We start from the raw sequence: 24,902 nt of genomic DNA, 5'->3' as shown, positions 1-24,902 counted from the left end.
TACATAGTCGAATCAGAATCATCAAGTCCTGCCTATAGTCAACTGATAGTCGAATTGTGTGTGCTTTTTGTGCGCGGCGATTGCGAGCTTTAATCTTGAGAAGCTGCAGAGCTGCAGTCTCTATTCATTTAACCTACACTGTAAATTTCCAGCTAAACTGAGGCTTTTTGAAGACCCTCTCTCTCTCTCACTCTCTATCTCCTGTCATTCACCGGTCTTGTGTGAGTTTTGCAGGTCTATTTAAAGTAGCCGGCTATTTAAAAACGATATAATATTCTTTGTGTGGTTCATCAACGGTAATAAATTATCAGAAAGTCCCGCAAGGGGCGGACAACTCGGCACAACACCAGTCTCTTCAGCAAATGTTCCTCTTCCGCCACCACACACACGCTACGCCTACAATTTTGGGTTTATTTACGCACTTTTAAAAACATTTATTAAAAGTTTTATTCTTTTTACATGTTCAGGCGGCCGAGACAGGACAGGCAGGGCAATAGTTGAGCTCTATGGAGACCACCAGGGATGGAGATCAGCTGTAACAAGCCAGGAGCTCTTCAAGATGCTGCTCTACTTTTACTCTATCACCAGGTAACATCAATAAGCCAACAAATGAATGAATGGATCAAGGACTATATTAATTAACCAGGCTTGAAACAAACAGTCATGCTGTAAGGAAGATTTATTTTTGTGGTCATGTCTCTTTTACCATGGTCACCGTTGTGTACTAATTTGCCTTATCTTTGTATCTAGGAGAGAAATCAGAGAAGTTGGGATGACACTTATTTTTGATGCAAAGAAGACAAATCCTCAGCCACAGCTCTATAAGGCCTTGATGACGCTTCAGGTAAGAAGCACAGAAACTTCTGTATTACAGCAGATCAGAGCGAACTGTTATTTGGGTGTTTATTCCTGAATAATTTATTAGCGTAAGTGTAAACAGTAGATCCAGGCATCCTCCTGTTTATTAAATAGTTAAGTTTAATGTGACAAAAAAAAATTTTTCCTCACTTATTACAGTTGAATGACTGCATAATGCAGTTCATATTTATTTCAAGTGTCGTACTGTTTTCTATAGTTGAAATCAGTTCCATTTGCTTTACTAAAATTGGAAAATACATTTTTTTCCATTGATTTTTGTATGTTTTGGAATTTTAAAATGTATTCAGATGTATTTGTAATGATCAATAGAAGGGAGGAACAAAATAAAAGATGCATGAATGTAGTTTAATAGGATTTATGCAGTGTTAAACTGTTGCAGGAGCAGACTCCCCTGGCAGTAAACAGTTTTGTGCTGCTGGTGGACAAGGAGAGCAGCCTTCGGCCAGAGCGGTGTCCTGGCACCCAGGTCAGCCTTTTCATTCTTTAGAATATTAATTATAAGACACATAAGACACAAATGAGAAATTGCTCTGTTTGGTTTCCTATAAAATGCTTTTAGTCTGAGTAGCCTATAAGCTTCATTCATCTCTTTGATCAAGGTGTGTATTTAGCCATGCTTGTGGTGTGGCTCTAGGGATGGCAATGTCGGTTGGATTGTTGGCTCATCACTTTGGTCAAGACTAAAATATCTTCACACATGGATTACCATGTAAATGTGACATTCATGGTCCCCAGAGGATGAATCCTAATCATGTTTTGAGTGAAATATCATGACATCTTTTGCTACCAGCAGGTCAAAGTTTTCACTTATCCAGTAAAATATCGCAACATCCTTCATCTTTAGGAGCCACAGCAGGGCTGCAGTTGCATTTATCATCAGACGTTTTTTCATTTTAAAAGGGTATTATATTGACCATTTGTCAAAGAAAATAGATCAAATATCTGTCCTTGTCTAAAAACAATGTACAGCAATTTTGGTACAAAGTGTATAAACTGTTTAACTTGAACATTATTATGAGTTTTACAGTTTCTTGATACATTCATTTAAACTGACTTGAAATATGCTGTATGAAAAATGCCCCTCTCCTTTTAATCCTTCTTATTTATAATAAGGTCACATGAAAGAACTAACAGCAAAAACAATAGGTTAATGGCCCCTCTGTCCTTGTTGCTAAAATATTAGTTTGGTAACAAAACACAACATGAAAAGGGAAATGAGTTTTCAAAGGTAAAAAAACTGCAAAATGATTACATAGACGTGGTTATTGACAACACAGTCAGACCCCACAAGGTGACTTTGTGCTATGGTGCAAGTTGAAAAGTTACTTTAAGGTTCTAGTTTATTTAAGCACTACAGTATCTAAATAATAACTGACAATAATAAGAATCTTCTTATGTGTTGATGTTACTTCGACACTTCTTGCCTCAAAGCAGACTGAAGTGGTGACATCGATGAAAGCCTTGTTCAAGTTGGTGGAGGTGAGTCAGCTGAGCTCCCGCTTGGATGGCACACTGTCTCACAGCCACTGTGACTGGATAGAGCTGCACCAGGTGAGACAGTCACATCAATTCCATATCATTTCTCTCTCTCTCTCTTTCCCTCCCCTCTAATCAAGTAGTGCACTAGTTGTTTCTTCACTGCTTATGATTTACTGTCCAAGTCTTTCATTCTCTAGAAACTCTTCCCATTTGTGACTGATCTTCATGAGGCATCCAGCCTTCTACTGAGGGCCATCAGTAAGTTAGAGGAGCCCCAGACGACGGACTCTGTACAGGTACCTTAATACTGTCCTTTGACTACTTTCTTGTGCTGTTATTTGGGTTTATCCTGATTTATGTAACTCTGTCTTCACTAATAATACAGTGAATACAGTGTGTGTAAAGAGATAATAGCTTCTATATAATTAGTTGGTGAATGCACATGAAAAAAAATAGAAAGCTTTCAAGATTATCTTCACAGCACAAGCACTTCATGTCAACAACACTGCTGACATGAAAGAGTTATTGTATCATTTGCTAATCTTAAAATGTATTTTTGTTTAACAGACTGTGCAGCAGTGCATGATGGACCAGAGGACTTTAATGAGGGATGTACTGGAGGACAGCCGATTGGTCAGCCTGCAGAGGGAGGGCGGAGCTATCCTGGCCAGGCTGAGGAAGGAGAGTGACCTCAAGTACCCCCACTGTGAGAACCTCAGGTAAACACAAAAATTTGATATAATATATGTATATATATTGGGGTTTTTTGAGATCACAATAAAGCCGTAACACTCTCGCTTTGTGCAAAACCTGAAAAACAAATGATAAAAGTTGTCTGTGCCACAGTTAGTTTTACTAGTTAATGGATGCGCCTAACTGTGCTAAAATCAGTTATGTCTAAGCCTTATCCTTCCTTCAAATCTTCTCCCAGAACACCAGTTACTCATTTTATGTTATTTATTTATCTAAAATAAATAAGCCTATAGGATGATCTGGGTTTTTCCTACATGCAGTGATGCAGTGGATTCTGTGACAAGCCTGTACAACCACGTGGAGGAGCAAGCTCACATCCTCGTGCAGAGGTCCAACATGTTGCTGGAACACCTTGAGTATCTGCTGCAAATCAGAGAGATGGAGGGACACTTCATGCAGGTGCATTACAGTAGCCTACCGCCACTTCTGCCTACTGAAGTTCAGATGACTGCAACTTAACTTCAAAATACAGTTCAGTAATGGAAAGAATATGTATGTGTATATTAAAGAGGTGGTATTATGCTCATTTTCTGGTTCAAAATCTTATTTAGGGGTTTTACCAGAACAGGTTTACATGGTTTAATTTTCAAAACACCATATTTTTTTCATACTGCACATTGCTGCAGCTCCTCTTTTCACCCTGTTGTACGCTCTGCTCTTGAGCTACAGAGTGATGCATCTTACTTGTACAAAATCTTTGTTGGGAGTTGCACATGCGCAGTTCCCAGGTAAGGACTACTAGCCAATTAGAAGTGTGTGTCGTAAGAAACAAGGTAGTATGATCCAAATCAAAGCCGCTTCAAGCTGCGACCGTAACCTAGCAGATGGTATAAGTCCACAACATCATTGTTCCACATCTTACCATCAGGACTAAACGTTGAACTGTTGCCGGTGTTCTGACGATCTATGCTGCCTTGCCGAAAAATGCTACCATAGCGCAAATCCATAGACTCGACTCTACTCGGCCCTGCTCCGTTTTCCATTGCAGATAGTACCCAGAGATAGTACGTAGCTTGTCGTCATTGCGACGCCACACACAACTGCCGCGAGTAATGTTCAATGCGACACACACACCAGCGATCCACACAGCTTTCTCTCTTTTAAGTTAAAACATTTCAACATTCCTCAGAATGTAAAGACAGATAAGCGGTATGAAAACCTTCCAGCTGTGTTTTCCTCTGCCGTTGTTGCTGCAGCGGTCTGTGTGACGGCAGGAGCAGAGGGCTCTGTGAGCAGACGGCTGGCCGGCCTCACAAGCTCCTCCTGCGGGTTGGCGCAGGCTTTCCCCGCAGCCACTTGCGGAGCTCCTCAACTCCGAAAATATTCAAGCACATTTTTGTTTCGCCATCACTTCTCGTAAAACTGTCAATATTCGAAATCTTCACAGCTGATTTAACCTCAAAACTTCTCAGAAGTGGATTTAGTGATGAAATTCCATACGAAAACTGTAAAATATAAAACTTTCTGTTGCTGGCCTCTGTCTGGCGCAGCAATGATGATGCAGTGAATAGTGACGATTCTCTCTGACCAATCAGCAGTCATGTTTTCATGTTACATTTTAGTTTCCCTCAGCTGGCTAGTGGATGGAGGTGAGGTGATATGAAAAAAAGTACCTGGAAGCAGGTACAGGTGCAACATTTCTACAATGGAAAACCAGACAAAGGTGAGTGGAGCCAAAGGGCCTCCACTCAGACTAGCTTGGTTTGAGGGCGTGCCTGACCCCAGCTAGCTTGGCAAGCTTTATGACGCGTTTTCATTGTGACGTCACAAGTAAAGGAAGTAAAGGCTGGACTACAAACAAGCTGTTTTCAAGCGGTTCAGAGCAGAGTTTTCTGTGGGAGATGGGAACTCCCTTTGGGCTGGACTTTTTCACTTTGCAAACCTGTTACATGCACAAAAAAGAGATATAACTCAATAAAGGAGAGGGGAAAAGCCAAAAAGCATAATACCACCTCTTTAAGTGTATATAGATCATACTGTATTGCCTATTTTTTTAGGGAACATTATATTTTTTCTCTTATATTGGCCTCTCACTGTTTGAAAACACACAAACATACACACACAAAAAGAGACAAATATAAATGTGCGTGTGAAAAGTGAAAAATTTGTTAAAATAAGCATCCACTTCTCCCACGCACCTCTACTCTGCGTCGACGGTAAAAACATACATTCACCCTTAGTGCAAGCACTCCTGTACGCATGTATATGCATAAAATATCAAGCATAGTGACTTTATTTGAAGTAGGAGATATATATAAAATAGGAAGTAAAATAAATTAGTTTGACAAATAAATAAATTTGACAAATTGCTCCATAAATAAATGAATCTGAACATGTATATACTTTAATGTGTATGTGCTCAAAATACCAAACACAATTTTTTTTTTCATCTTTGGCACCTGCAGATGCAACAGTGGTTTAATGTAGAGGGAGAGCGCCACCTGCTGGAGGCTGAATCAGTTGAGGACTCTGGAGACAAAATGGAGGAGATCCTCAACAGCTTCACTGGTTTCCTTATTGAAGCTAATGTGAGTTTACATTTTCTTGCGGCTGTCATTCTGTCTGTGTATTTGTGTTTCTCTCTCCGTCCACTGGTCTGAATCTCTCTCTCACTCCTCCTCCAGGACCGAAGGCAGCATGCCATGACATTAGTGTCAGAGTCAGAGCGACTCCAGCAGAATGGGCTCTCCTATCCAGAGACAGAGGCATTTTGGACTCTAGTTTGCACCTTCAAGTCAGGCCTGGAGGGCTTTCTGTACAGGGCAGAGGCATGCGGCAGGGAGCTGCAGATCATGGTTAACGTGTGTGATTTTTGTGAGCAGGTTGGTGTAAGATCAATATTCAGAATTTTAGTATCCAAGATGAGTATGTAGCTAGTTCTCTTACCCAGCAGAAACTTTGATTTGGCCCAGTTTGGGACCAAAACCCACTAAGACACCCCTTTCCATGTTAGTGCTTTGCAAATATAAGTATGAGTTTTTGTGAACAATTCATCAGAACATATAAAGTAGGATTAAGTTAAACTACATTCGTGTAATCAAGAATCAGTAGAAAAACATACATCTGTACTACTTTTAAAATTTTTATAGTAGTAGTTTCAGCCTAAGTGCAGTAGCACTGCTACTTCAGTAACATTTGAGTCAGTTGTACCTGAGTAGAGTAACATGATATTAAGAAAAGGACAATAGGGCACACCATTTTATTTTTATGTAACAAAAACCTCCTTAATCTCCAAACAGGCTACATCTCTGGCCAGCGAATGCATTGAGTACCTGGAACAGAGTCAATCCAGAAAATATGCTATGAAAGACCAAGACCAGTCTACAACACCTCTCAATCAAACACACACTCTGCAAATACACCAAAACCAAGACTCTGCATCCGCTGCATCTTCTTCCCCGTCTGATATCCAGGCCAGACATGTCTCAGATCCAAACAACACCAGCGTTTTACTGTCAGGCAATGACAGTTTCATCCTCCAGACTTTCCAAGACAGGTTCCTCCAGTTCAGCCCTGAGAGATTTCAGGAGGTGAAAGCCCAGGCCACCGCCCTGAGGGGCTCCAGGGGGATGCGGGTCTGGAACATAGCCTGGCTGAGATGCCAGGAGGCTAGTCAGCAACTTCAGGAGAGGATGCAAGATGTGGATGAGGTTTTCCACCAGCAACCAGATTCTAGCAGCTTGTGTGAAAGTCATTATATTGATGTGGTGAGCACTAATGTTCAGACACTGTCCCCCGGTGGCCAGAGTCTGGTGGTCCAATCCACTCCCGGACCTCGGCACCCGCAGTGGGAGGGCATCATGTCGGGAGCGGTGGATTTAGGGAAGAGAAAACCTATCCTGGGTGGCAACAGCACTAATTCAACAACTGTAGCCTGCTGTAACATCACTGTCAAACCTGAGGATCAGAGTGATGCGGGACCCAGCCAAGGGTCAGAGGTCACTCCACAGTCACCTCACAGGTAATTTGTTTGTCCATGCATCTCACTCAGCTAGGATTTAGCAGGTGGAGGTTTGCCAAACAGTTCTGAAACATTGTTGTGTGAAAGTAGTACTTGTTCAAACTTGGCTGAACCTATGATGATTCTTTATTGAGCTGGTAGTCAGGCCCAGTATAACACTGAGATGTGGAATTATGATATTATGATGATATTAACAACCAATAATATACGTAGACATTTCAAAATGGCATTACAAGGTGGTTTACAATAAAGAAAAAATCTATTTTACAATTTAAATAGGAGAACAGAAAGAGAGACAAGGAGGAGACAGATGAGCAGAGCGAGGAGTGAGAGAGATGCCGCTGCTCTGTCTCAGTCCCACACTGTGGGCTGCCAGTGGTTTCCATGGGGACGAGGTCTTGGAGTGAGGTCGGTGAGCCAGGACTCATGCACCCCTGGAGTAGCGACGTCGGGGTCATCAACTCCTCCAGAGCAGCGGGTTCGACCCCCGTCATCCTGCTCCCACCACGGTCAGCCATCATGTCGCATCCTTCAGGAGGCGCAGAAGTTCCAGATCTCCCGCCACGGCAGCTTCTGCTCAGAAGACTCCTGCATGAGCAACCAGGGGGCTGCAGGGGGTAATAGGACTTTATGCTGCAAACACTCCAGCCTGCCCATCGGGAGATATGAGGGGGCGTTATGTTTGGCAAATCCACGGGAGAGTGCCAGCAATGCCCTGTAAGTTTACTACATGTGGGTGAAATGCGCTTGCATTACTGATAAAATTGATCTGAACCCGACAAATGCTTTGCAAGATACTATTCGGTTTGAGATAATTCAGTGACCTGCCTTTACTTTGATTAATCTTATGAGATTAATGAGATTTCATGCGCTCTTTTCTATCCCTAAGCTTACAATGAAGTACTACAGGTATTGTTTCCTCTAAATCTCTTTGCTTCTTTTTTTCTACTTGACAACATGGATGGATTACTAAACTGGCCTACCAGACATGGACCCTCTGTTCACAGTGACTGCTAATAATGAGATCTGTGTCTGATTGGAAAGTTAATGGGTTCAGTCATAAGTAGAGATATCACAATCAAATGTTTTGGTTCCTGATAATGATTAGAACAATTTTAAAAATAGATTCTGCTGATCCTGAATGCAGTCAAATAATCGCGTAATGCAGCTGCCAAGTCTATAGGCTACAGTTAGCCTATGGTAAACTTTGGTAAAACTTATGGTAAATAATGTTCCCAGGGGGCCGCTATCATAATCCATCCATACTTGGCATGTTTCTTTTCTATCACAAAATAGCAGCATCTCACAGAGTCACCTGCTGAAATGTAAAAGATGATTTGGTTGATGATTATGATGCATAACCTAAGATAAGTAAATATCATCAAGGTCAGATTTTATGTCATGACGTATGGTGAAACAGGCTGGACAGAGGGCAGCAAAACACTGCTTTTCGGCCTGAAGTTAAGCTAATCTTTAAATATTCCTAAATTCATAATCCTTTCAATATCCTTTCATCAAAACATGTTTAATAAGACAATGAGCCGATACAGAGCCAATCCTGGTCCACCCAGTTCTTCCAACCTTAGATTTAAAAACACCCCACACAAATTTCCTGTTGCATAAAAAAACACCAATTAGGTATTCAAAGGATCAGGAGATCATTTGCAAAACTACTACCTAATAAATACATAACAAAATACATTACTGGTATGTATTTATGTATTCTGGTGTACTAGCTATGTACTGGGTAACAGTATGAAGTATGAAGTTAGTAGATATTTGTTGTGTCTGTGTTACCAGGAGGCTGCAGCGTGTCCTGGAGGAGCTGGTGTTCACAGAGAGAGAATACGTCCGCTCGCTGGGCTACATCCTGACCCATTACCTCCCCCTGTTGGACAGACCAGACATCCCCCAGGACCTCAGGGGTAAGCGAGGAGTCATCTTCGGCAACCTGGAGAAGCTTTACGACTTCCACAGCCATTACTTGCTACCAGAGCTTGAGGCCTGCCAGAGGGATCCCGCCATGGTGGCACGCTGCTTTCTCAGACACGTGAGTACATATGGAGTAACTGTATACTGCAGTGAATATAATTGTATATATGAGTATAGAGTTTTTGAATTGTCATTGATATATTTATGGAGCTTTTTTTTTTTAGCTTAGTTTTTATCAGATTGTGTTTATTTCTTATAATTAAATAAAAATGATAAAGATTATTTAGTAAAATGCCAAATTTCTAATTATAATATACATGAGTCTAAATAGTCCAACATATGATCATGGTCAGATTAATAATATTATACTGTTATCATTGCAGTATGTGGCTACTAAGAGTTAAAGCTGGCTTATTAATACATTTTCAAATATGATTTAACTTGGGCTCTTTCCACAGAGCGACAGTTTTGGCCTGTATGCTCTGTATAGCAAGAACAAACCTCAGTCAGACGCCCTAATCCTACACCGTCGCCATGACATCTTCAAGGTCAGTTTAAGTGTCTCGTCTTTCTCTTAACATAGGAGCGAAGAGTTTCCCATTTTAAATGTTCATAAGCAGATGTTGTACATCCCTTTCATTTTTTTTTTTACATTGGATCTGTACCCCTGCCTGAAATAAAGTGATTTAATTAAATTTAGGTCCAGTCATCAAACCACATCCTTCAAAGCAAGAAAAACATAATCATCTATGCAGTAACCATGGGAAGAGCATTTCATATGTTGTTTCTAGTCTTGATCTGCTGTCCACTACTTGAGCACCTGAACCCTGATGTTTTAACATTTTCAGCTTTGATTGCTGCAGTAGTCATCACAGCCCCAAATTGTTCATCATTCGGTTTTACAGTCCCACTTTGCTTTCCCCACACAGAAGAAGCAGCAGGAGCTTGGGGACATGATGGACCTTTCATCCTATCTGCTGAGGCCCATCCAGAGGATCAGCAAGTACAGCCTCTTGCTGCAGGACATGCTGTCTCTTGCTGGCTCCTACAAGCCAAAAGACATGATCCAGGATACACTGCTCGCATCTAGTGTGTGTGCACAAAGTGTGTGTGGTCCAGATGTGTATGTGCCCGATCTGACAAGCAATGAGATGGAGCGAGAGAGGGCTGAGATCCGAGCCGCTGCAGACCTGGTTCGGTTTCAGATGCGTCACGGCAACGATTTGCTCACCATGGACGCTATCCAGGACTGTGATGTAAGATCTAAAAATTATTGAAAAGAAATACTTGACATGCAGGGAGTTAACAGTCGTTTCTTTTTTTCTGCTCTGCTGTACTTTTCACTGCTTCATCAGGTGAATTTAAAAGAGCAGGGCCATCTGATTCGCCAAGACGAGTTCACAGTTTTCTTTAAGAAGAAGAAATGTGTCCGCCGCATCTTTCTCTTTGAAGATCTTGTCCTCTTCAGCAAGACCAAGAGGACAGATATTGGCAACGATGTTTATGTCTACAAGCAGTCATTCAAGGTCTGCACACATCCTCGTCTATCAAAAGGCATTGGAGCCTTAATACCCAACCTTATTTTCTACTGTCATGATATACAGTATAGTATACTTCACAGCTGTTTTCCAGTAATTTTGATTTACACCTCAAAGCCATCTGGAGCCTCCAGTATGCAAAGTTTCTTAGTGAAGTTAAAACACCTAACCACATATGATTATTTCCATCTATGTAATTTCTGTGTGTCTCTTTTTGTTTTCTCTCCCAGACAAGTGACATTGGGATGACCCACAACTCAAGTGTGAGCGGTTTGTGTTTTGAGATCTGGTTCCGCAGGAGGAAAAGTGAGGACACCTACACCCTGAAGGCCTCCAGCATGGAGGTGAAGAAAGCCTGGACTACTGACCTGGAAAAGATTCTTTGGGATCAGGCCACTCACAGTAGAGGTTGTAACAACAGCACAGCAACATGGCTTACATATAGAGTATAGTTTACAAACTGCTTTACAGGTTTAACAAACATATTGTGAATATACTGTGCTCCAGAGCTGCGTCTGCAGGAGAGGGTTTTCATGGGAATGGGCCGCAAACCTTTCATGGACATTCAGCCCAGTGATGCTGCCATCTGTGACCGAGCCATCAGCTGTAGCCTGCCTGGGAGAAGTAAGAGGCTGCACACACTATTAGTGTCTTTTCGATAGAACTTAGTTTATTTAGTTTGGAATTTTTCTTCAGACTTTGGTGATCACCCTTGATTTTTAATCAAGCACCATCATCAGGTTAAAGTTTTGACTTTTCCAGTACATCTGCAAAACTAATGAAACAATTAACCATAAGCACATGATGAACATGGAAAACTTATTAATTATACCTTCTAAACATTACCATATTACCATTGCGGGCATGTTAGCATTTTGATGTTAGCATTTAGCTTGAAGCACTGCTGTGACAGAGGGACAAGCATGGCTATAGACTAGTCTTGTTATCAGTTTTTTAAAACATCTTTTACATTTTGTTGTTACATTTAACTAAACAAAACTAGCTAACAAATGTAATGTTACAAAACTAAATACGTTTTCCTGAAATAACTGCAACAGTTATGCTTGTGGCCTAATTGCTCACTGACCCAGCCCATTATTTTCTCACCGATGTGTCGTCAGTCCCTGTGGCGTGTTGTTCACACAGGGGCTTAGAATATCCACGACCACACTCCATCGGCTCTGGAAGCACGGCCTCCACTACCCTCAGCCAATCATCTTCCTCCTCTGGCCGGGGCTCGCTCCCCCCTGCGGGTTATCCCGGGAACCAGTCACAAGGAGTGGAGCCCAGTCCTGCAGTTTGCTTCTCACCTGAGGCTGTGGCTGAAAATGAACTCAACAGCCTTCATCTTCATCAGCATCATCTTCATTGTAACTGTGAACAATGGAACATACATCATCCTCCGAGTGAGTTTGTTTGTTGGTCTTTGTTAAATTTTTTAGTTGAAGGCAGACAGAAGAGTCTGTTTGCTGTTAAATTCTTAGCACAGTAGAACCTGAGACTCTAAATAAACATCTGATATCTATAAAATCTAATGAAAATGTTTATATATGATAATCAATCTGAAGTAGTGAGCCATTTGAAGAGGAGATCGTATTTTTAAAGCCACTATAGATTTTAAAATTCTTTAGTTTGACATCTGATGGACTGGCGACCTGTCCAGGGTGTACACCGCCTATCGCCCGATGTCAGCTGGGATTGGCTCCAGCCCCCCCGCGACCCTGTACACAGGATAAGCGGTTGACGATGGATGGATGGATAGTTTGACACCATATGGTGGTAGCATCAAGAAAGAAACTGTGGCAGACAGCAATGCATGCTATATGTACCATATCTGGACAATGTTAACATTTTTCCTCAAAGAAGTTGGGACGCCATTAAGTGATCCACACTCTCAGCTTTTATTGTTTCTCAAAGTATCAGTTGTGTTTCTGCTTTAGTGGACAGCACTGGATCGTCTGGAGAATGTATCGACCTCTTCAGCAGCTCAGACCGCAGCTGCCTTTCTGCCATTGGTGGAGAGGAAGTGGACGACTCCTCCTCATTTGTATCCCAGAGTTCAAAGCCCTGCCCACCACTTTGTCGGACCCCCAGTCTGAGGAGAAACGGCCCACCAGTGGTTACCAGAAAGAAACCAGCTGTCGCCCCCAAACCTCCACATCTGGCTAATCTGTCTCAGGTAGAGTGTACAAGTGTGACCTGGTGAATTGTATGCATTTATTATATGTAGAAGCTGAAGACAATGCGTCAGGACTCAAAATGTTCTCCGCTTCTCTAATGATAACAGTTGTGAAGGCTTTCTTTAGCACACTGAAGAAACGTGTCCAAACAGATGATGAACCAATTACTTATTCTAGAGCTTGTTTTTGAAAATTTTGCATATTATTATATTTGATATCTTGCATTGCAGGGTGATGACATTATAATCGGAAAATCAACAGAAGTTTAACCCTGGATTCCCTCCAGAAGGTAATGTTATTAAATTAACATACAGTTAAACTGAAAATTAAAAACAAAATTAAACAGGACAAACAGTAATAATAATAATGTTACAAAGTGCTTCACATATAGGGCAGAAGGCCCAGAGGTAGCATGTGCAACAAAAGCAGAATAGGTTCAAGAATCAATCCTTTTGAGTCCCAAAGAAGGTTAAAGTCAAGGGCAACTGGACTTGGTTGAAGATACTAGAAGATGTTTCGTCCCTCATCCAAAGGACTTCTTCAGTTCTGACTGACTGGTAGAGAAACTCAGCTGTTTAACCTCAGTGGGATTGTTTGCCAGGCTCGTCGATACCGCTGGTTCATAAGTGTTCCTGGCTGTGGTAACGACAGTCGTTATGGTCGTTTGGACTACCCGAGGCCAAGACTGAATGACCATTGTTGGCATCCTCACCTGAGGCCAATAGGTTACATTTGTTGAGTTTCCTGGGAAGTGATGAAAGGACAGGATTGTAAGTGGGGGATAAGTGGTGGCGTTGTTCAATGACGGCTTCTCAACCCTGGTGTAGATGCTTCCTCGACACCTCTTTCAAACCATCCATCTTCTCTGTCTAAAATGTGCACCCGGTGGTCCTCAAACGAGTGTCCTCTGTACTTCAGATGTAAGTAGACTGCAGAGTCTTGACCTGAGGAGTTGGCCCTTCTGTGTTGAGCCATGCGTTTGTGTAGTGGTTGTTTAGTCTCCCCAATATACAGGTCTGTGCATTCCTCACTGCATTGGACCGCATACACTAGATTGCTTTTCTTGTGTTTGGGTGTGCGGTCTTTGGGGTGTACCAGCATCTGTCTTAGTGTGTTCTTGGGTTTAAAAACACAGGGATGTTGTGTTTGTTGTCCTCCTGAGTTTCTCTGATACTCCAGACACGTATGGAATCACAATGTTGTTGCGTTTGACCTTCTTCTCCTCCTCCCCTGTAGTTTTGTTCTTCTTGGATCTTGTGGCTGTTTTCACAAAAGGTCCATTTAGGGTATCCACAGGCTGTAAGTGCCCCCTTCAGGTGGTTCTGTTCCTTCTCTCTGGCTTGGGTGCTTGTTGGTATGTTTTCTGCTCTGTGGTGCAGTGTCATGACCCCTAGCTTGTGCTCCAGTGGGTGGTGGGAATCGAAGAGTAGTTATTGGTCTGTGTGTGTGGGTTTTCTGTAAACACCAATTTGCAGGCTCCTGTCCTCTCCAGTGTGTACAGCGCAGTCCAAGAAGGCCAAACTGAGTGGAATCAATACAAGAGAATTGTAAGTGGACAGAAGAAGAAGAAGAGCACAGGAAGTGCATGTTAGAGGTTAGGAGTTAGAGGTGTTATAAGAGAAAGTGTTCTCGGTAGAGATGAGTATTTTTCAAGAGCTGCTCTGATGGCGTGTGGTAGCTCGTTTCACGACTGTGGTGTTACACATAAGGAGAGCCGGGACTGAGATTGCTTGCGTGTCGGGATGGCAGAGCCAGGCGGCGTTCATTGGAGGAGCACAGTGGCCGAGAAGGAATGTAAGCTTGTATTATGGAGTTTAGGTAGATGGGTGCAGACCCAATAGTCACTTTGTATGCAAGCATTAGTGACTTGAATTTTATATAGGAAGCCACGAGTAGTCAGTGTTGCTGAGTAATGGAGTGACATGAGTCCTTTTGGGCTGATCAAAAACAAGACTCCCTGCTGCTTTCTGAACCATTTGTAGGGATTTAACTGCACAAGCTGCAAGACCTATTAGGAGGGCTTTGCAGTAGTCGAGGCGAGATATAACCATGGCCTGTACCAGAAGCTGGGTGGCATACTGAGTGAGGTAGGGCCTGATTTTTCTTATGTTGTGTAGAGCAAAGCGGCATGACCGAGAGACAGAAGCAACATGGTCTGAAAAGGACAGCTGGTCATCAATCATGACACCCAAGTTTCTCAACACCCTGATTCGAGTGATGGTTGAGGAGTCAATTTGTAGTTTGATGTTATGGTGGATAGATTGCTTGGCTGGAATGACCAAGAGTAATAAAGTCACAGAGTCATAGTCTGGTGGTGGTACAACAGCGGATTTCTTGTATGCATGTCTTGCCAGAAGTCTGTCAATTAAAATGGCATGATCAAGGGTGTCAAAGGCAGCAAATAAGTCAAGTAAAACTAATATATTTCCCTTTATCTGCATACATAAGTATATTATTTGTTACTTTGAGCAGTTTCAGTGCTGTGTTTTTGATAGGAGCCAGATTTATCAAAGATATTGTGTCCCTCAACCTGGGGCTAGCCTGATCTTATTTGGTGCAATGGTATCAAGAGCAAAGGAGCACAATTCAAGTCAATAATATTGGAAAACTTAGGAATTGTCGTGGACATATCAGAAGAGAGCTGAAAACCTAACTTAAGAGTGCTCATTAAATATTGTTTCTAAGAAGTTAGGATTGACTGTAGACATATGCATGGAGTTTCAGAGTCAGACCAAGGATAAAAACAACATAAAAGGGTGTGCCACAGCCATTAGGGAATTAGAGGGATCATCTATGAGAATGTTTAACTCACCTACAATAATGATCTTGTCAAGTTTGAGTACAACATGAATGCAGGTTAGTACATGGTTGTACAATATATAGAGGGTCTGTTTAAGCATTCACTGGGATGTCACACTCAGTAGTTCAAAACTAAGAAAAGATCCAGCAGTAAATAAGACATAGTTGAGGTGGTTCTTACAAACCACTGCAATGCTCCGACCACAGCATATAGACCATTGTGGGGCACACACTATGGGGCATTCAGGAAGTTATAGTTAGACAGGCAAAGCTCCACCAGGCGGAAGCAGTCGTTTGATCAGAGCCAGGTCTCAGTAAGATCAAAATTGTGGGAGGTAACAAAGTCATTAAGATTTTTTACCTTTTTTTTTTTTTGGTAATTCTACCCGGTCAGCTCTTACGCTTTTATATTTTGCTATTTTTAGAATTTGATTGTATTTTTATTGTTGTGAATATTTTATCATATTTTTTCCAGCTGTCAAGTCCTGTTGGAGATCTTCTGGTCACCCTGCAGATGGACGGTTTTAGAGTGAAAAATGTTATTTTGTGTGGCAACACATTGACACGGCAGTCAGCTTTGTCTGGTCACAAGGTCTTGTTTTTAAGGATTTATTGAAGAAATTGAGGTTTGGTGTGTTGGTAATATGTAATATTATATAATAAGATAATGTAATAATATTTGAACAAAAACACAATATTGCAACATTGAGCCGCCAATACAGAATATGTCTTTGTCCACAACATGTGGTGCTTTGGTCCAGTTAAATCATCTTCATCATCAACCATTTTTTTGTTTTAATGTGGAACAAAGTAGCATCTGCTACTGCTACAGTGCATTAAAAACATGAAGAAAACATTTCTTTATGTCCTTAGTTTAAATAGCTCAAAATGGGAATGAATATTTATATATCTATGCTACACATAAATTCACCAACAATTCAAGAAAAACTGTTCATCCTAACAAGTTTTTTCCTGATTTTGCTCAGAAAACCAACCACGTGGTTAACTGTCTCTCCTGTCAGATTTGCCTGCATGTCACATGTCTACAGACTACACTGTTCATTAAATTAGAACATGCTCTTGCATACATATTTAGTAATGAGTAGCATGTATTTCCACCATCTACAATAGCAAATAATTAGACAGTATGTGATCAAAGGATGCATTAAAAAATATTTTTTGTTGGATCTTCTATGCTGTACGATTATTTATACGCAGTTATCAAACAAGGTTATATTTCTTAACCCCATGGACATCAACAGCTTGCGTGGAACAAACACATAGCACCTGCTCTGAGAGCAAACCTCACATGTGGGAGACCATTTCAGTCCAGTGACAAAGTAAAGTGTATTGCTCTGCGTTTCGTGCTCCTTTTCATTCGCAAGCAGGCAACGCATTGCTTGAGAAGCAATTGTATATCAGGATTCTTACAGCTGGACTACATTCATTTGGTTAAAAGATCGCAAGGGAAACTCAATGGACTCCAAGATACAGTTCAAGTCCAGAGCTATCCACTGGCCATAAGCCCAGAAGCTGAAGACCTAAATTAAAGTTGATGACCATAAATGGAGACACATGTGGATACGTGTGCAGATATGAAAAAGTAAAAATTTTTGATAGTATAGTAATTAATACATAAAGGTATTTCTATTACTCCTACACTTTTTAAAGGGTTTGTGTTTATTTTTGGGGGTGTTTTTACACTACTGCTATATTTCTAAACATTTTTTTGCCACCTGTCTGGCCCTGAGGACATTACGGTAGTCCTGTATTTAATAGTTTATCAGAAGGGAGAGACCACTTGGGGATTTGTTTTCACATCTGGATTTGAAGTAGGAGAGAGCGGGGGCAAAAGTACCGTTTTTCAGAAAAACCTGATTTGAAAAGATAATGTTTCAGACAGAAATATATTTTTGCTGTGGTCACTAACTCACAGGTGTGGTCTATCAATATCAGGTGGTATGTTGTACAAATGTAGAACGACTTCCGTATAATTTCACTTTAAACATAAGTGGCACATTGTTACTTTCTACCCCGTCAGCTGGGTCAAAAGTAACACAACAATACAAGCTAGATTTTTTGTGTTACACATGTATTTAATAAATAAACATGACTGTGACCTTGTTAATGTGTAACTGCAAACATCTTTTGTCCTTTATATTTAAAAAAAAAATTTAATAAAATATTTATTTTAAATATTCAGTTTCAAAAATAATCTGCCCAAACTTGAATTTTTTAGAATATTTCATTTTATATTAAGGATGTATTATAAATATATAATATAAATATGCAAATATGTGCACCTAAAACAGGGTGGGAATGGTAAGATGGACATTGTTATGTCTTGTTTTATTTTAAGCATGTCACATGCTTAAAATAAAATAAGACTTTACTGATCCTGCACAGGGGATATTTGTATGTTGCAGCAGTTTCAGAAAGTGAAAAATAGAATAGGCCTATACAAATTTCACATTTTGAAATGAATTTATATTTGTTTTAGTAAGAACAGTGTAAGTGATCTGCATTTTGAGTGCTTTTTACTGACACCTACTACACTGACCTCCTTAGGAGACAGGCCAAAATAAATATCAGCTGCTCTCTTAATATAAGCATGCAACTTCCTCTCCTAGTCCAAGGAGAAGACTTAATAATGTGATCTGTACCTGTAGTCTAGTCTTCTCCCCAATTATCTCTGCCCTTCTCCTACATTATCTGAACAAAGCGCATGGAATGTGCCATGCGACTGACCTGAGACTAATGTTTCTAATAGAGATGTCCAGAAACACCTTCTCATAAACATCTGGGTGAATCAGACCTCTGTCTTTCTGACCCACGCTGTTGGCATATTCTGTTGGTATAATATGATATAAACATGCTTTAATAAATGCTGCAACACAGAAAGTCACCACATTAGCAGCGGGACAAAAGAAACACTTGTGGTCAGGTGTAGCGGGACGTGGCGTGCCGACAGGAACTCCTGACATCTAAACACAATTTATTTTTATCCTAAAAACTCTGACAGGGCAAACTTCAGGGTGTGTTAAAGCACTAAATAACCTGTAGATTAATCAGTACTGTGACACCTGAAACGAGTCGTGTTTCAGAAGAGTCGCGCTTCAGGAATTTACTTGCAGTGCTCGAAAACAGTTTTGCGAAGACGGCCGCAGGAAACGATGACAAAATCATGCAGTAATTTGGCAGCTCCATCAAGGGTTGCATACTGAAGGTGCTGTCACAGCTTAGACTGCAAATGTCAGTCAGGGCTCTGAGAAAATGGCCTTGTTACTTTCGTCCCATGTTACTTTCGCCCCGGTTTACCCCTACTCTGTAACTCATGCATTTAAGAGAGAAAAGATCTTGAAAGACTGGGTTTGTCTACTTAAGAATTTGGGGGTTGGGGGGTGTGCTTTTATTTTAGATAGGACAGTCAAGAGTGACAGGAAATAAGGGAGAGAGAGAGAGAGAGACATGCAGCAAAGTGCCACAGGCTGGACTCAAACCGGGCCGCTGCAATAAGGACTGCCTTGTACATGGGGCGTACATGCTACCAAGTGAGATAGCCGCACAACAGTTGTCTGAAATCATAATCTTTAGCAAGGACACAACACGACTACCACTTACTGTTATTTAGGGTCCACTAAGGGTTCCATACTGAACAACGTTCCATCTTCACTCTCATGAAAATGACCATTATGAACTAGTATTTTCAGATTATTTAAATGATTTTTAATATTATGTTATTGATGAAAACTGCTTTTTTGTAAGCTCTGTGATTTTATTGCCTGGGCAAAATGTACAGTCTACAAATGACTTATTGTATTTTATTTTAAAGCCACTAGCTTCCTATGGCATGGCTGATCCATGCCATTTCTGTTTTCTATCACTTTTTTTAATTCCTTACTTGCTTTCTTACCAGTTTTTCTTTTGTTAATGTGTTAATTCATTATATTGTTTGATTATTCAAATGTGGGGTCAGTGTGATTGTTTGTTAGTTTTTTCTTTCTTCTGAGAAATTTCAAACATCAATTTGTATCATTTCTTCCTTCTGAAAGCTGTGTTACCTTTAGTGGGTGACCGGGCAGATTGCAGTAACACGAGGATGTGACACCAGACTATGTGATGATGCTTCACTCCCCTAAGCCCCAGACACACAAATTCCTCAGAAGGACAGCGGTAGATACTTATTGCAAAAGTTTGCATTGCCCTTTGTGCTGACTGTAGAAATCTGTTTTTCAGTTCTTTATTTTATGTTTCAGTGGTATACTTCTGACTAGAAGTGTTTTTTTAATTAATACATATTGTGGTAAACTTTTACGAAATGTAAATTTTCATAGTCCCATCTGTTCAGCTTGTACTGAACAGTTTTGTTTATTTTATCTGTACACCAAATTAGAAAGACTGTACAGTCAAATTGCCCGTTCATGATTTTCAGCTTCCTCCAGAAATTTGGAAAAGTTAAAGTGAAAATCTCATCATGCTGACCTTGGAAAATGTATTTTACAAAAGAAAAAAAACTAAATCTTTTAACTATATGATGTAATTTTCAGTTTTGCATTATATTTTATTCATCAGTTTTTGATGCATTTTGAAATGTAATATTTTGTTAATGTTGAATCATACATTAATATATAGAATATGCAGCTACAAAAAATGGCATAATTTATCAATAAACATCTTTGTTGCTTTACATGTAGATATGTTTGATGTTAGTTGTTATATTGTTGCATTATATTGTTATGTTTTGTTGTACATTATGTGAGACAAACACAGAAAATAAATGAATAAAAAAAACAAAACAACTTGTGAACCACCAGTAATTTGCTGACTGAGGACAAATTTTGGTAAAAAAAAAAAATTTATACTGCTTGAGTTGACAGCTTTTGTTTCCAGCAGAAATCTTTCACAATAGCTTAAAAGGTCATGGCCAAATTTAACAAGAAAGATGAAGGAGTGTTGTAAATCTACTTGCCCTCCCTCAGTAAAAACAGGAGTACTGGTTAAATGACAAATGGGTGTGTCAAGATCAGGTTTCGTGCTACAAATATCCTTCCTGGACTGGACTGTGGCACTGCAGACTTATTAAACTATAAGAAGAAATTGAGGGACAGCAGCTTCACAGCAAACATGAGTAAAGGTAAGGTGTTAGAAAAACATTTGTCTCAGATTCAAATGTTATTAGTTGTATTATCTACAGGTTAAGATGCAGTTTATCTCGGTGTTACTACACACAGTCAAACTATTTTGAGTAAGTTTCAGACTGAGAGTTAGGTGTGAAATGTGATGAGCAGGTATGGTGGACATTAGATATGTAAGATCTAGAACAGTACAATACAAAAATTCTCTCTCTCTCTCGAAACTTAAAGAGTTTGTACATTTCAGATAAGCAATCTGTGTTTCTATTGCTTCAAACAGTCTTGGTCATTGAGCGCTGTGATCTGGACATTAAGAGGAACAGCCGCAGTCATCATACAGAGCTGTGTGCACAGGAGCGCTTGATTGTCAGAAGGGGACAGCCCTTTAACATCATGTTACATCTGAAATCTGGCAGCAAAGAGTTCAAACCGGGTGAAACAAGCTTCACGTTCATCGCTGAAACTGGTAAGCTTCTTGTTCCCCAGTGATTAGTATGAGAAGCAGCGTAGGCCAAAATTGAAGACTTCGCTTGCATACAGAGTATTTATGTATGCGCAGTATACATACATACATACATACATACATACATACATACATACATACATACATACATACATACATACATACATACATACATACATACATACATACATACATACATACATACATACATACATACATACATACATACATACATACATACATACATACATACATACATACATACATACATACATACATACATACATACATACATACATACATACATACATACATACATACATACATACATACATACATACATACATACATACATACATACATACATACATACATACATACATACATACATACATACATACATACATACATACATACATACATACATACATACATACATACATACATACATACATACATACATACATACATACATACATACATACATACATACATACATACATACATACATACATACATACATACATACATACATACATACATACATACATACATACATACATACATACATACATACATACATACATACATACATACATACATACATACATACATACATACATACATACATACATACATACATACATACATACATACATACATACATACATACATACATACATACATACATACATACATACATACATACATACATACATACATACATACATACATACATACATACATACATACATACATACATACATACATACATACATACATACATACATACATACATACATACATACATACATACATACATACATACATACATACATACATACATACATACATACATACATACATACATACATACATACATACATACATACATACATACATACATACATACATACATACATACATACATACATACATACATACATACATACATACATACATACATACATACATACATACATACATACATACATACATACATACATACATACATACATACATACATACATACATACATACATACATACATACATACATACACCCCCTCAGCTTCTTTGTCAGTGGTCGTCTTGGAGGTGTGTTAGCTCCTCAGTGCTGGCAGCACTCATGCACCCCCAGACCATGACACTCCCACCACCATGCTTGACTTGTACTCCTCACCTGGTTGCCGCCATACACGCTTGACACCATCTGAACCAAATATCCTTAGTCTGCTAGTCTTCAGCAAACAATGTGCGAGCTTTCTTGTGCAGAATCTTTAGAAGTAGGTTACTTCTGGAACTTTCAGATCCTCAGAGAGTTCTTTGCCATGAGGTGCCATGTTGAACTTACAGTGACCAGTATGAGGGAGTGTGAGAGCGATAACACCAAATTTAAAACACCTGCTCACCCTTCACACCTGAGACCTTGTAACACTAATGAGTCACATGACACCGGGGAGGGAAAATGGCTAATTGGACCCAATTTGGACATTTTCACTTAGGGGGTGTACTCACAAGCGTGTATGTCTTTATGTGCATTAAAGTCTTTATGTGCATAAAAGTATGGATCTGCAAGCGCAGTATTCAATTTTGGCATCTCATAAATTAGATGTTACATGTTTTTATATGTATGTTTGTGTGTGTATATATACATATGGGGGAATTAAAGAAAAAATTAAAGAAAAAAACAACATGAAGTGTCTCTGCATTGTCTTGGACGTTGGTCCAAAATATTCCACAGGCGTTCACCTGTGTTGAGATCTGGTGACTGTAAAGGTCATTGTAAAGGACTGTAAAGCATGTTTTTCACATGCACGGAAGCATCTGCATTTGATATGTTTCTCCTTCTCTTTTATTCAGCTTTTCCTTTAATTTGACCTTCGTCTGTGTATAAACTTTAAGTGTATGCATGTGTGTGTATATGGATTTGTGTTTCTCTCATCTGGATTTAGATTTAATATTCATGTTCATCACTTGTTCTCCAGGTCCATTACCCAGAGAAGAATCAGACACTAAGGTTTCCTTTGGTCTACGTGACTCCACAGTTGACACTGAGTGGAGTGCGTCTGCCACTAATGATCCTTCTGGAAACACAGTATCTGTATCTATCAGTTCCTCACCCAATGCCCCCATAGGGGTCTATTCTCTGACTCTGGACCAGGAGGGGCAGAAGACCAGTTTAGGACAGTTCATCCTGCTTTTTAATGCTTGGTGTCCAAGTGAGTATATTAAGTTTTTTCCTCCTCCATATTAAATATTGTGCTTTATTTATATTTTGTTGTGCTCCAAACACAGCTTGTTTTTCTTTTTAATGCTCACCGTGTTTACATTTGCACAATTAAATGTAAGTTAAAGTTATGTACCCCTAGCACGAGGGGTGGATTGGCCATCTGGCAATTCTGGCAATTGCCAGAGGGGCTGGACTATTTGTTTTGGGGTGGGCCGGTCAAACTGATAATATCAGTGTTTCCTACACATAGGCTTTACTTGGGTGGGCTACTCAGGTACATTAATGGCCGCCCAAGTAGGCCTACAGCCTATTTGGTGACCCATTTAAGCATTTTTCAGAGAAACACTGAGAGAGATGCCATGTATTCTTTAACAAGATGCAGATACGGGGGATATTTTACAAGCACAGACCAGGTAAAGCAACAGTGAACACACCGTTGCAGTTGGTTTCGGTTTCGATAGGCTTCCTCATTATCATGCCTCCTCCGCCTCTGAGCACCTGCAGCTGAAAACGGAATCATGGGTGGAAATTGCGAGTGCTGTGTCATTTTGGCCACTTCATAAAATATAATGAACATGAATGTGTGTTCGTGAGTGGGGATATGTGGTAACGTGGGCTGGTGTGGCTACAGGGCCAGGGCTGAATTTCTGTCGCACTCCGCCTCTGCCTAGCACCATAGCCATAAACATTAGCCATTAGCCAATAATGCTTTGTCTGTACTGACTCACAGGAGATGCTGTTTACATGCGCAGTGAGACAAAGCGCCAGGAGTATGTTTTAGCACAACATGGGCAGATCTACAAAGGAACATATAAACGAATCAAAGGGATACCCTGGAACTATGGACAGGTACACAAAAAGTTCAGTAAACTGTACACAGAAAAAGCATAATCTCTAAATGCTTCTTTATTCATTTACATGGTTCTATTTTAACATCCAGTTATTTTTATCGATCAAGTTTACTAGGTTAATAACTAGGTTAATAACTTAATGGACACAAACCCTTACATGCTGCTCTTCTAAATCTCCTTCTGTCTCATCTGTTTGTTTTTCTGTATGCAGTTTGAACCAGGAGTATTGGATATCTGTCTGAAGATCCTCGATACAAACCCCAGATTTGTGTGTGATGCTGACAAGGACTGCTCTGCAAGGAGAAATCCCATCTATGTGACCAGGGTGCTCAGTGCAATGGTAGGTCCACCCTTTGGTAAGAGCTGAGACCATTTGAATGCACTCATTCTGTGAATAGCATTACCAAGGTGCGCATTTTGAGGGATCTATTGTTCTGCAGGACACAATCTCTCAGTGTTTTGAAGTCTGCAACCACAGCTCCAGACTCTACAGCTCCACCCAGAGGAAAAATATTTTGCTCAGAATAGTATTTTCTTTAACTGTTGAAAAAGCACTAAGATCTTAATTGTATATATTTTTGAGATCACTTCAGTCCGAATTGTTGCTCCTAAAACCGCCTTAGGAGAAAAGATGAGATAAGGAGAGATTGAGGTTTTGAGACTTAGGTAAGAAAAATGGATATTCAATTGAGATTTCTATAGG

General features: G+C 40.1%; 2 protein-coding genes across 3 annotated transcripts; both read left to right on the top strand.

Annotated features, from left to right (window-relative positions):
* Positions 1-470: 470 nt before the first annotated feature.
* LOC119919337 (pleckstrin homology domain-containing family G member 4B-like) lies at positions 471-20,012 on the top strand. 2 transcript variants are annotated; one of them, XM_038739750.1, is made up of 21 exons: positions 471-588; positions 751-844; positions 1,259-1,345; positions 2,314-2,430; positions 2,556-2,654; positions 2,926-3,077; positions 3,372-3,510; positions 5,517-5,639; positions 5,736-5,933; positions 6,351-7,072; positions 7,352-7,789; positions 8,873-9,122; positions 9,463-9,552; positions 9,934-10,260; positions 10,360-10,530; positions 10,773-10,950; positions 11,050-11,166; positions 11,664-11,948; positions 12,483-12,721; positions 12,953-13,011; positions 19,574-20,012. In XM_038739750.1, exons 1-20 carry the CDS (start codon positions 560-562, stop codon positions 12,989-12,991), a joined length of 3,894 nt encoding a protein of 1,297 aa, XP_038595678.1. In that variant the 5' UTR covers positions 471-559; the 3' UTR covers positions 12,992-13,011; positions 19,574-20,012. The 2 variants fall into 2 exon arrangements, with proteins under 2 accessions (XP_038595678.1, XP_038595676.1); XM_038739748.1 differs by having other exon boundaries at positions 15,997-20,012.
* Positions 20,013-20,414: 402 nt separating this feature from the next.
* Positions 20,415-24,581, top strand: LOC119919338 (protein-glutamine gamma-glutamyltransferase 2-like). Its single transcript, XM_038739751.1, has 5 exons — positions 20,415-20,655; positions 20,934-21,119; positions 23,104-23,337; positions 24,079-24,197; positions 24,411-24,581. The coding sequence occupies exons 1-5, from the start codon at positions 20,523-20,525 to the stop codon at positions 24,564-24,566; spliced, it is 828 nt and encodes a 275-aa protein (XP_038595679.1). The 5' UTR covers positions 20,415-20,522; the 3' UTR covers positions 24,567-24,581.
* The last annotated feature ends 321 nt before the right edge of the window (positions 24,582-24,902 follow it).

The sequence above is a fragment of the Micropterus salmoides genome, unplaced genomic scaffold (genome assembly GCF_014851395.1).
Source record: "Micropterus salmoides isolate LMB-PRFRI ecotype aquatic unplaced genomic scaffold, ASM1485139v1 Ms_hic_scaffold_2677, whole genome shotgun sequence".
Taxonomy (NCBI): domain Eukaryota; kingdom Metazoa; phylum Chordata; class Actinopteri; order Centrarchiformes; family Centrarchidae; genus Micropterus; species Micropterus salmoides.
Note: the sequence above shows the minus strand (reverse complement) of the source record. Positions and strands in the feature narration are given on the sequence as shown.